The 13,025-nt window shown below is 38.4% G+C and overlaps 1 protein-coding gene across 4 annotated transcripts in view; it reads right to left on the bottom strand.

The window, feature by feature from the left end:
• Positions 1–13,025, bottom strand: part of inpp4b (inositol polyphosphate-4-phosphatase type II B) — a 917,060-nt gene that overhangs the window by 113,673 nt on the left and 790,362 nt on the right. For all 4 annotated transcript variants that reach the window (XM_060851719.1, XM_060851718.1, XM_060851720.1 and 1 more), the window contains 3 exons: positions 11,497–11,703; positions 8,102–8,240; positions 3,146–3,318 (listed from right to left, as the gene is read on the bottom strand). In XM_060851719.1, coding sequence (XP_060707702.1) covers positions 3,146–3,318; positions 8,102–8,240; positions 11,497–11,703 — 519 coding nt within the window. The remainder of the gene's footprint in view (positions 1–3,145; positions 3,319–8,101; positions 8,241–11,496; positions 11,704–13,025) is intronic.

Below are 13,025 nucleotides of genomic sequence, written 5' to 3'. Positions count from 1 at the left end.
TTCTGGAAAAAATAACACATTCTTTCCACATACTAGTGTGATGATGTATTCACTTTAAATGGTTACTTTGTCCTGGTTTTTGTTTGGAGAGAGGTTGTAAGGCACAGGTGTCAAACTAGCAATTTGAAGATGACTTAAGTAAGCAACTTGTTCAGCCTTTCAATTCCTTTGAGCATTAGAATGATAGAAGCAGCCTGAAAGGATATGGCCAGCTCTCAAGGATTCAGATTTCTGTGTTTTGATTTTTTTCAGTGCCATCAGAAGCTATTTAGGGTTTCAAAAGAGAAGCTTTAGTGAACTTCTCTTTGCTTCTACACTCCGTGAATCTTCTCTTCATGTGTCTTCCTTCTAGATTGGAGAACTGCATGGAAGAATCTGTGTCTGAATTAGCCTTTTTGACAAGGAATGTGTTTATGGGATGTTACTATATTGGAACTGTTAATTAGTAAGGTATTGTACCTATTATTCGGTTAAGTTTTCCAAAGGTTAAGTTGTTTTAAATTCCTCTTTCGTTTGTTTGTATTTTAACTAGTTTTAAATAAATTGCATTTTGCTTAACCAGTCATATCATATCGGGAACATGGCATTTCATATCTACCTTTAAAATAAGAATAAGTTTGGGGATAGGCTACTTCGTTAAAATATTGTGGGGAGGTCTAGTCTGGTCCATAACACTGGGCCCAGTCTTCAATGACAGGATTGAATGAGTCAAGCTTTCTAAATAGCATCATGATGCCAGAAATGTTTCTCCCACCTCAAAGAGGATCACTGTGAGTAAATTTCTTTCTGAGTGTGCTTTTTTCTCATCACCACTGAGATAACTCCACAGAGGCCAGTATCCTGTCCCCAAGTCACTCTTTATTTATACATGTAGAGAGTCCTTGACACTGATCCAGCTCCTGCAGAGCCAGCTGTCAGAGTGAACAGAACCTCTGACACTCTTGGTTTTTTTTGAACACTAGCTGGACGCTGAAATAGTACAAACTCAAAATGGCAATGAGGGGTAGGAGTGGGCTTCAATGACAATGGACATGGCCAACTACAAAGTCTGAAGTGAGGAGGTGAACTAATTCCAGAGAGGCTGGTATCCCATCACCAAGTTGACCCTTTATTTACACATGGAAAGGCCTTGATACCAGAGCTACTTCTCAGAGTGAACAGAACCTCTGACATTCCTGTTTTATCTGTCATCCAGGGGTCCCTGATTGGACCAGATTAACAGCCCCAATCAGGGAACACATATTTTAAGCAAGGTCCACCTGGCCAACCATTTTACAATCACCACTGTGCAAGCTGCCTTCTTGAACAGCTGCAGTGTTTGGGAAAGACAGAAAACTGCACTTATGTCAGAAAGGAAATTCCAAGATTTTGACCCAATGACAGTGAAGGAACAGTGATATAGCTTCAAAGTCAGATGGTGTATAACTTGCAAGGGAACATGCAAATGATGATGCTTCTTTGTTCTTGTAGGAGTTAGAAGTTGTGGGTTTGGAAGGTCCTTGGTGAGTTATAGTGTTGCAGCTTGTAACTAGCACAGACTGTTGCCACTGAGAGTGGTGAAGGAAATTAATGTTGAAAATGATGAATGTGGTGCCAATCATTTGGGCTGCTTCGATGTCAGTGTAAACCTGCTTGGGTATTGTTGGAGCTGCAACCATCCAGACAAGTGGAGAATACGCTATCATACTCCTAATTTGTGTATTGTAGATGGTGGACAGGCTTTAGGAGACTGGTTAGTTATTTGCTGCAAAATAAAGAGTATTCAACCTGCCTTTGTAGCCACAGTTTGTTTACATGGTTGGTTGAGTTGAGTTTGAAGATGAAAGGTAAGTTCCAGGGTGTCAATAGACAAAGGCTGCGCAACTGTAATGAATGTCAAGGGGATATGGTTGATACTCCTTTGTTGCAGATGGCCATTGCCTGGCACTCGTGTTCTGTGAATGTTACTTACCATGTATTGGCCTAAGCATGGGAGTTTTGGTATATATAGAGATTCATAATGGCAAATTAACATACTGATATGCAATTTTTCTCATGTTTTTATTGTCTTTATTATACTGTTACTCTTTCTATTGCTCTGTCTTTTATTAATACGTATAGTTTTAAAATTTGTTTATTCAGTGCTTCAGTTTTCTTTACCCAAACAAAATCTTATTGCAATAATGTGCCGAGATCTCCTTACAATTAAAAGCAAGGAAGGAAATTACATATTTGTATATAAAACAAAAGGTAAATCTCACTGTACATCATGATTATATGTTTAAAGAGATTCTTATCTAGAAATTTTTCATAGTTTTATACATTTTCAGAACAACAGAGCAAAGGAATTTAGAAATCTTTCTGACAGAGGTCTGCAATGGAATCAGTGGATGATAAATTTACCCCTTGTGAGATCTGTAATCCCATTAATGACAATCGATTATTGAAGTGCTCCAATATTTTTCAAATTCAAAATGCTTTCCTACTCATCTAATGTGGAGCATTCACTCAATATCCTAGCAAAGGTGAACTCAAACCCTAGCAATAGAACCTTTCATACATTCCAAATTAACATTGAAATACATTTCCTGATGGCTCAACAGGAAAATGCATATTATATCATATATAAACTAGCATCATCCTATTGTCAATCACAGGTCTGAGTGAAATTCTTCTATCTCAGCTATGGCTGCAATTGTTTGCAGGGCTCAGAGGATGAACTAGTATGACAGGGTACTAACTAATTGTTATCAGTAGCTCCTATCAGAATAGGTTCACATCTGTGCATAGGAGGAGTACAAAGTCAAACTCGCTGTGATATTGCTTACTAATCAGGTATTCTCTGCTTTGGTTTACATATTCAAGATTTTTGAATTAGATATCAGATGAAAGCTGAGAGTGTGGAAATTCACTGAAGTCCAAATCAATGCCTTTGAGGGAAAGGTAAATGATTGGAGAGAAGCAAATTAATGTGAATTGTTAATCATTGTTAATAGTGATTTTAGAAAGTCACATCCAGAAACTTATGATCATGTAAGTAGTAAATGTTTGATTATTATGAGCTTGAGGTCCTGTTGTATGATGTGAAACATATAATTAAATTGGTTGACACCATCTAATCCATTCCCTTTGTATTGCATTATGAAGTGATGAAATATGCACTTACTGCTTGGCTGAAGACAACATCTCTCCTCTGATGCAATGCCAGGGCCTGAGATATATTGGAACCACAATCTTGAAGAAGAACAAATACCATGGCCTTCTTTGCTCTGTCAATCACTTCCTTGACACAGTCCTTTAAAGTAACTACCAGAGGGTACAGCCCTTCATACCAGTCATCTTACAAAATAAATTCAGCACAGTGTGTTAGCAAACCATACATTAAAAATGCTGCTTTGTTCTTATATAAATAAAAAGCAAAACAACTGTAAAGAGGCAGAAAAAACAATAAACACTGGCTTATTTCAAGATACCCATGCTCCCCAGTTCTTTGTCCCACTTTTGAATTCTACCTCCAACTAAATTGCAAAAAGAAAACCTCATGAGAAACATTTTAAGAAATTATCAACTGACTTAATCAAATCCTGTGGAAAATAAAAGTTTCAGCATGAATGCTATTTTCCAAAATAAATACAGGTCAGGATGCAGCCTATACTATATACTGACACATGTTAAGTAGTTCAGATCATCGTCTAAATGAAAATTAACTCATATGCTTTATAAAACCATGGAACTGCAGGAGTCTACAGCACAGATTGAGACACATTACTCTACCGTTATCTGCACAGTCTTGCTGAGAGGATTTAAAAAATAATTCCATGGTTCAGTACTTTACCCACAGTATTTGGTTTCAAATACTGAAAAAGCTTTCCCTTAAAAGTCTTTGTCTCAGTTGCTGCCAACAACTTAGAATGGAAGTTTTATTTACAATATACTTAAAATTTAGACTGATGATCGCACATCAATGACTCTCCAATAGTCAAACAGACATTCCTTATTTTGCATTAAAGCCCCACATGATTTCTTTTGAAGGCCTAGGATGTATGTCATCAGAACCCAGTGTCATATGCACTTTGAGCTTCTTTTTAAATCAAAAGCAATTCATTTTAAACAGTTACTTGTAATCATTGTTTCATACCCGAGTCTAATAGATTTAGTTCCATTTTGAAAATCATCTGTGAAACTCAAACGTAAAATATACTAAATCATTGCCATATCTTTACCTTCTGAACTTATGTGCTTTTTACATTACATTTTCATTCTTATTGTTAACTCTAACTGTCCTTTTAGGCTTGTTTAGATTTGATCTCTTCATTAGTCAATGGAATTTTATTATCTGATGTACACCACTTTCATTTTATGAGAATGTATAATCTGGTTCTAAATTCATCTCAGATTTTAAAAAATACTATTACTGTGCCATCAGTCTGTTTGCTAACTTATCTGTCCAGCTAAGTCTCCCTCTCCTTGATAATGCCTCTGTGATGTACTCTGGAAATGATTACCTATGTCAAAGGCGTTACACACTTATGAGTTACTATCCTGCCTGCTTCCAGTTTTAGGATTACGATCTTTGATTCACTATCTTCACTATCTCCTTGTACTCTCTGGTTGAACCTAACTATGTAATGGCTGCCAGTATTTAATTGGTTCCAGAAGTCACTCCAACCTCCCAAGATTAAGGGAATCTTCCTGATTGCACTCATCCTGCAGCCTTTCCTTATCATACCTCCCTTAATACAGCTAATGTATGATATATCAATTCTTTATTACCACACTCCAGAATTCCCAATTTCTTAGAATATTCACAAAATATTTAGCTTTCTGCTAATTTAAAGAGAGTGGGCATTTAACGTGGATGACCACAGATGAGTTGTTTCTTAATTAATTATCTTTACTGAAGTAGACAATGACACATCATAATTTGCACGTATTATAACAAAATAACAACATTTCAATTATCAGTTCAAGAAAGAAAATATAATTTCCTTGCAAAGGGATTGTGATGTACAACTAACCAACTTAGGAAGCACAGCAATGTGGTACTGCCCAATCATCTGTATAATTGTTAGATACAATCGATATGCTGTTGAGAACTCGATGCTCAACAGGGGTCCCATGTTTGTGCAAGACTAACCCAACTCAAATTTAATCTGGAAGGTTAAGTGAATTTTGGTTATGCATCTTGTTAGGAAGAACGGAGGCACTGACTATATTTTACATTGAGAACAGATTCCAGAAATCTCAAGCACAAAGAGACTTAGGAGTTCTTGTTCAGGACTCTCAAAGTTAACATGCAGGTTCAGCTGGCAGTTAGGAAAACAAATGCAATGCTAGTATTCCTTTTGAGAGGGCTAGAATAAAAAAGCAAAGATGTACTCCTGAAGCTGTATATGGTGTGGTCATGAGGCATTTGGGATATTGAGGGGTGTTCCTGACCCCTTATCTAAGGAAAGATGTGCTGGCTTTGGAGGGTGTCCAGAGGAGATGTATAAGAATGAATCTAGGGATGAAGTGCTTGCCATATGAGAATTGATTGAAGACTCTGGGTCTGTATCCAATGAAGTTTAGAAGGATAAAAGAGGGGTCTCAATGAAACTTACAGAATTTTGAGCGGTCTGGATAGAGTGGAGGTGGAAATGTTTCCACTAGAAGGAGAGACAAGGACCGAAGGGCATGGTCTCAGAGTGGAGGTGATGACGCTTTGGAAGAAAGATAGGAGTTCAGCCTGAAGGTGGTTTATCCATGGAACTCATTGCCACAGAAGGCTGTGAAGGCCAAGTCATCGAGTGTATTTAAGACAGAGATAGATAGGTTCCTGTTTAGGAAGGGGATGAAAGGTTGAAGGAAGAAGGCACAAGAACGAATTTAAGAAATGTATCAACAATGATCAAATGGTGGAATAGACTCAATGTTCCAAGTGGCCTAAATCTGCTCCTTTATCTTATGGTTGAAGCAGGTGCTGGAACTGTATGTTGAAGATTGAGCAAAAGGAAGGGTGAACATGTTTCTCAAGACTTCACTGGTTGCCTTGTTAGCAGAGGTGGAAAGGAAGGACATATTGCACCCATAGATTATCAGGAGGCTCTCAAGACAAACATTTCCAAACCCATGCTACATATTAAGTGCTGAGAAACCTGGATGCAGTGCTTTCATTAGTTCAATTAGTTCACGTTAGTACCTAAGCCTCAGCGCCAGGGACCTGGATTTCATTCCCGCCTTGGGTGACTGTCTGTGTGGAATTTGCACATGCTCCCCATGCCTGCATGGGTTTCCTCAGGGTGCTCCGGTTTCCTCGCACAGTCTAAAAGCGTGCAGGTCAGGTGAATTGGCCATGCTAAATTGTCCATTGTTTTAGGTGCATTAGTCAGAGGGAAATGGGTCTGGGTGGGCTACTCTTTGGAGGTTCGGTGTGGACTTGTTGGGCTGAAGGGCCCGTTACACACTGTAAGGAATCTAATCTAAAAATCAGTGAAAGCATCTTCAATGATCACATCCCACCAATTGCAACAGTAGGTCCAAATTCTTCTAAATGTACCAGACTTCTTTCACTCACCTTCAACAATCACAATTCGTCCCTCACGTTCTAACTTCACTCAGCCTCACCCATTTAGCATTGTTGCAAAACCCACATACACATTTCACAGCTTGGATATACTATCAGCTATTCAATCATGGTCGATACATCGTGCAAAAACTTTATACCATAATCACTAAAAGTCTATGATTGTCCCGTGACAGGAGAAGATAGTGCATCACTGGAGGTGGGGACCAGGCATAGTTACAAATCTTTCCCTGATGGAGGAGGCAGTGCTCATATTATTTAGATTAGCCATCAGTGAGGCTGTGACTTGCAAAGGTAATAGCATCTCTGTACCTAGACCACCTCCTTACATCTTACTTCCATTTCATCTCAGAATCTCTTCTGATTTATAAGCTGCACATGGTGTAAGCATCTACATCCTACTTTGACTTGCAATTACCCTTGCAACAACTCTACTGTGCACCTTTTCCATTTGAGATACCAAGAACTTTAGCTGGTCCAGACAGTGGTAAAAGAACAAGAGATGGAGGACAACACGTGTAGATGCAACCATGATGCAACCAATGGTTGATGTCTCAGTTTCCATTGTAAGACATGCAGAAGTCAAATTCTGGATACGGCCATGGAAGTTCCGATTTCTTTTATCTAAAAGGAGCTTGCTACCATACAATCAGACTGCTGCCACTATGACTTCAGATTCCAGTGCTGAAACTGGCTTGAAGATTTTCACAGCACTCCAGTTATCTTTTCTACATTATATTATTAGAATTGCTATGGCATCATCACAGAAGAATAGCAATGTCTCTGTGGAACTGAATCTCCTGTCCTCCCATTTGCCCTCATTTATCCTCCCGTCACAGCCATATTCCTCTTGCTGTTGCATGTCAGCTAACCCACACTTCTGGCGCCATGCCATGACGATGTAGTCCAAAGTTAGGCTTTCTGCACAAACTGTGGGAGGTCATTCTGAATTGCTATCTGTATTCTCCGCAGTGAAAGACAGTAATTTTTCAACAGTCATGCTCCAAGGGTAGTAGTGGGAGAACATTAGTTCAGACAAAGGCAAACAGAAGACACACATTAAGGTTGATTTGTTGATGCTTCTGTGATTAAGGCATGAGTTAACTTGAACATTTTGTTTGGAAATATTATTTTGTAGTGCATTTTATTCTTGCATTGTGGCAAAGTGATTACTGCCATGGCCATTATTAGGAGGACAATAACTGTGGCCATGCTGATGAATAACAAATTGGGATTGTGTTTTCTCTTACTGCGACTAGATCAAAGGAATAGCATTCACTATTTTGATGCCATAACGCCATTTAAAGTGCTGAGAAATGAAAGCCAAACTTTACAATCTAAATGTTTCATTAAAACAAACACTGCGGTCTTCCATCCCTGCTCTTACCAGCCCACAGTTGTCTACCCAATTAAGTGGAAAAGGAAACATCAATTACAAATGACAAAGCACACATGTCAAATGTCAGTATAAAAGTAAATTGAACACAGTAGATGTAAAATGCACAGAAGATTAATTGCCTGTTCATTGTAATATGGTTTGCTTGATTTGAAACCTACCAGAAGCTGAAGAGGTGATTTGATTAACTGCTGAAGGCTCAACCTTACATTGTTGTTCTATGTCAACTTGTTCAAGCAGTCGGTCCACCATTGCAATAATACAGTTCAAGCTTTTCCCCACATTCACCCACACTCTATCCTAGAAGAAAAAAAATCAAGTTATATCCGAAACAAAAACAGATTTATTGTACTATCACTGTTCATGCTGTATACGTGTCAGGAAATTTAATAATTTATTAGTTCCTATAAACATTGCCTTAACGGAGAGATTTACAATTTATCAGTCCTGAAAGAAGTTTATAAGGGGACTGTAAGATAGATGGCGAGTCAGAAGACTGTGGGCTTCAATAGAAATCTACATGATAGGTTCAAGGTTTCAAAGAAAAAGAACATTATAGCACAGGAACAGGCCCGTGTGTCCTTCAAGCCTGCGCTGACACATTTTGCTCCTCCATACTAAAACTGTCTTCACTCACAGAGTCCATATCCCTCCATTCCCTTTGTATTCATGTATTCATCCAAGTGTTTCTTGAATGCTGCTATTGTGTCTGCTTCCACCACCTCCTCTGCCTGTGTGTTCCAGGCAGTCACCACCCTTCATATGAAACATTTGCCATGCAAAAACTCTTTTAAACATCCCCCTTGCACCTTGAACCTGTGTCCCCTCATAATTGAACCCTCCACCCCTCATACTTTTCGTGCCATTCATAATTTTACAGAAGTCTACCACTCAACCTCTTGCATTCCAGTGAAAACAAACCCAGTCTATCCAACCTTACTTCATGGCTAAAATCCCCCACACCAGGCAACATCATGGTAAACCTTTTCTGTACCCTCTCCAAAGCATCCACATCCTTCTGGTAGCATGGTGCCCAGAACTGTCCACAATATTCCAAGTGTGACCTAACTGAAGTTCTGTAAAGCTGCAGCATAACTTGTCTTTCCTTATATTCAACGCCACCTTCAATGTAGGCAAGCATGCCATAGACCTTACCTACCTGTGCTGCCACTTTCAGTGTTCTGTGCAACTGCACATTCAGATCCCTCTGCATGTCAAAACTCCTAAGGGTTCTGCCATTCACTGCTAATTTCCACCTGTACTTGACCTTCTAAAGTTTGTTTGGGTTAAACTCTACCTGCCATTTTTCTGACTATGCCTCCAACTAACCTCCATCCTGCTGTATCCTCTGACATCCTCCTCACATTGGCAACTCCACCAATCTTTATATCTAATTAGATCAGCTACATTTTCCTCCAAATTATTTAAGCAGACTATGAACAGCAGAGATCACAGCTTTGATCCCTGTGGAACACCACTAGTCACAACCCTCCATTCCGAAAAGCTTCTTTCCACTGCCAGCCTCTGCCTCCTACAACTAAGCCAGTTCTGTATCCATTTTGCCAGCTCACGCTGGATATCATGAGATGTCATCCTTTGTGGAGAAAGTGAGGTCTGCAGATGCTAGAGATCAGAGCTGAAAATGTATTGCTGGAAAAGCGCAGCAGGTCAAGCAGCATCCAAGGAACAGGGGATTCGATGTTTCGGGCATAAGCCCTTCTTCAGCCTGAAGAAGGGCTTATGCCCGAAACATCGAATCTCCTGTTCCTTGGATGCTGCCTGACCTGGTGCGCTTTTCCAGCAACACATTTTCAGATGTCATCCTTTGTATCAGTCTCCCATGAGGGATTTTGTCAAAGGCTTTACTTAAGTCCATGTAGACAACATCAACTGCTTTTCCCTCAAAAATTATCTTCATCACCTCCTCAAAGAATTTGGTCAAGTTAGTGAGTTATGAACCCCCACGCACAAAACCATTCTGTCTATCAGTAATAAGTCCATTTGCTTCGAAATGTGCATAGTTCTTGTCCCTGAAATTTTTTTCCAATAATTTCCCTATGTCCCAGTCTCATTTCCCCTGTTAGTTGTAAAGTTCTAAATGAAATGAATCTCGAATTAATATCTTGTTGACAATTCAAAGTTGTCCTTGGTTTGTCACAAGTTCACAATTTGACTCAGAGGAGCAACAAGATGACATAAAAAATGGAAATGTCACATTAATGTAATAAGAATTTATGTACTGAATTCAAGGTTATGACACATTGTTAATACAGTATAGTCAATATGATTTTGTATCTTAGCAGTTGTGTTAAAGGACTGGTACTCTATGAAAATGAATATGTATGAATTATTCAATACTTGCTTTGAAAACACAAAAGTTACTAACATTTAACTTAGAAATAGTCAATAAAATGTTTCAGGTATGCAGAGAAATACTTTTGATTTAGGCAGGTTGATATTTGTGTCAGGTCCAGGGCCCCACAGCCCCCAGTGCTGCTCCTAGCCCATGACCCCAACGTTTGTTCTTAGCATAGTGTCCACTGCCGAATGGCCTGAGTACACCAGGCCAATCTCAACACAAACACAGCAAGCCCAAACCCCACCACGACCAAAAACATCAGGCCTATTAAAGTCCTGGGCCTGTTGATGAGGTCCTGGTGTACTCCAATTTACGAGGTTCTGGTTCTTAGAAGGTAGGTATATATTGGCCATCAATTGATATTACCATAAACAGTGAGAGGTGGAAAAGATGTCTCCCTTTATGAGATACTGGCACAGAATTTTTGGACTACTGATGGGAAAAATAGACAAAATAGATATTTGTCATTTTGTGTTCCTCCTGCAGTGTTGAAGTCCTTGTAGAGGTGCAGTCCCTAAACGATCACTAAATTCACAATTTTGCAGTGTTCACCTCATTGCATGGTCTTTAAAAAGTTAACACTGTCAATTAAGATATAACAACTTTTAACAAAGTAGCAACTCCATAAATATTACTAGGATAGACCCTCAGCCTTAAAAAGCTAATTTTATATTGGGGAAGTCAACCTTTCCATTATGATAAAAGTTTCACATATAAATATTTTTCAAAATTTGTTCATATTGATGTTTCACTTTGGCTTCTTCTAAATTCAATTATAATTATTTATTTCCCTGTCTGAAAACTTAAAATAAAAACGAAGGATAAAATGTTAACTTCCTGGGATGCCACCTGAGAGAATACTTCAATATTCAGCGTCTTTGCTGCACGACCGGAAATGCCTCTCAACCTGGAACCAAATTTATCCTCTGTTCAAGAAGGGCAAGTTTACAGCACGGGCATCACTAGATCTTTGTGCACAGTTTTGTTTAGGATAGTAGTGAGTACCATTGCTTTGCCATTGTCCACAAAAGCAACATGATTTGAACTGAAGTGTGATTACATAGTATCATTTGATACTATAGTAATATCAGATGCAATCTGATTACATGATATTTATCACACACTATCAAGATGTAAGTATATGTATGGTTAATACATCAGCTGGTAGAATGCAAAATTCCTCTAAATATTACTTGCCCAATCTTCCTCGTCATATTCAGCATGGTGAGGAATTGAATCTTTGCTGGACCTGCGTTCACTGTTTTCACACTGTTGTTCACTGCCGTCTGGATCATGGGTGGGATTGGGTTGTCTTTTGTTGATGTAGCTTGGACGAGCCTTATGTAAAGCTAACAGGGCACTTCTCAGCAACTGGTCTTCGAAAGCATGTACAAACTGTTCAGTCTGTGGAAATATATATTAACAATGTTTAGTAACAGGTTTGAATTTTGTGATGAATGTATCTGTCATTCTTTAAAACAGGATGATAAAGCTTTTTCCCCCTTAGTAACCAGGTGATAGCTCAATTCTTGATCCATTTGTCCTTTAATTTGGCTAAAGATTGATCTGCTATCTCAGCATAAGTTGATGGCACAAATTACAGAGAAAATAATATTGTTTATGATGAATTACACACTTGTCAGTCAAGTTTCTTTTCTCTGATTATTCTCCTTTCAAAATTAGGCAATATATGTGTGTGAGCATAACAAGAACATTAGCAAGTTATACAATATCAGGAGGTAAATAGCAAAATCGGATTCTGTTTTTAGCTACAGATGTATTCATAAGGAGTTGCTGATTAGGAATTACAGCTGAACTGATTTACACCTCAGTCGTAGAGGTATAACCGATTAAATCAGCTGGGGTCCTCCTTCTGACTGAATTCAATGAACTAAGTAGAGAATTTCAAATTTCAGGTCTGAGTCATTCAGCTATTCCCAAAAACAACCATCGGCCATTAGGAAGACTAATTTTAATGTTTTAATGAAAAGCTTATCTGCATACATTCATTGGAAAAACATGAAAATCAGAAAAAAAATTGGCTTTCAACAATATCTTTCATATTCTCCGGATGTTCCAAAGCGTTTTGCAACTAATTAATTACTTCTGAACTGTAGCCGTTGCTGTTTTGTTGGCAAACACAGGCAATTTTCAAGCAAGCATCCATAAGCAGCAATTAAGACCATTAACAAAATAATCTATTTTTGGTTTTCCTGATTGAAAGATGAATGATAGCCAGGATACTGGGAGACTTCCTTCCTTACTGCTGTGGATTTTTTCTACATTCACCTGACAAATCATATCCTAGAAAAAGCTGACAATCTAATCATCATTTGAATAACAACATCAGGAGATAGATTCTGATAACTGGCCTTTAATATCAGTTCACTTTGGGGGCAGAAAGTTACTAATTCTGTCTGTAAAATGGGGATAAATTATGGTAAAAACTGCAACTACCACAGTTTTTCAAAAGCACTTAAATTGCACACTTTAGATTTGTCATTACCTTTCAATACTATTTTCAATACTTGTTCAAGGAATGTGGACATCATTCTGCTGAAACAGCAGAGAGGAAACTGATGCCAACATTATAAATGTTAATATCAGAGCACTGTCAACAGAAATCATGATCCTTCCTCATTAACAGCATCAATGAAATTTAATCATGTGCAAGATATTAAGGTTGTTTTTGTTTGGCTTGAGCTATTGTACCAAACAATGGAAAA

This window comes from Hemiscyllium ocellatum, chromosome 36 (genome assembly GCF_020745735.1).
Source record: "Hemiscyllium ocellatum isolate sHemOce1 chromosome 36, sHemOce1.pat.X.cur, whole genome shotgun sequence".
Taxonomy (NCBI): Eukaryota; Metazoa; Chordata; class Chondrichthyes; order Orectolobiformes; family Hemiscylliidae; genus Hemiscyllium; species Hemiscyllium ocellatum.
The sequence above is the reverse complement of the archived record's forward strand: the minus strand, read 5'-3'. Positions and strand labels throughout refer to the sequence as shown.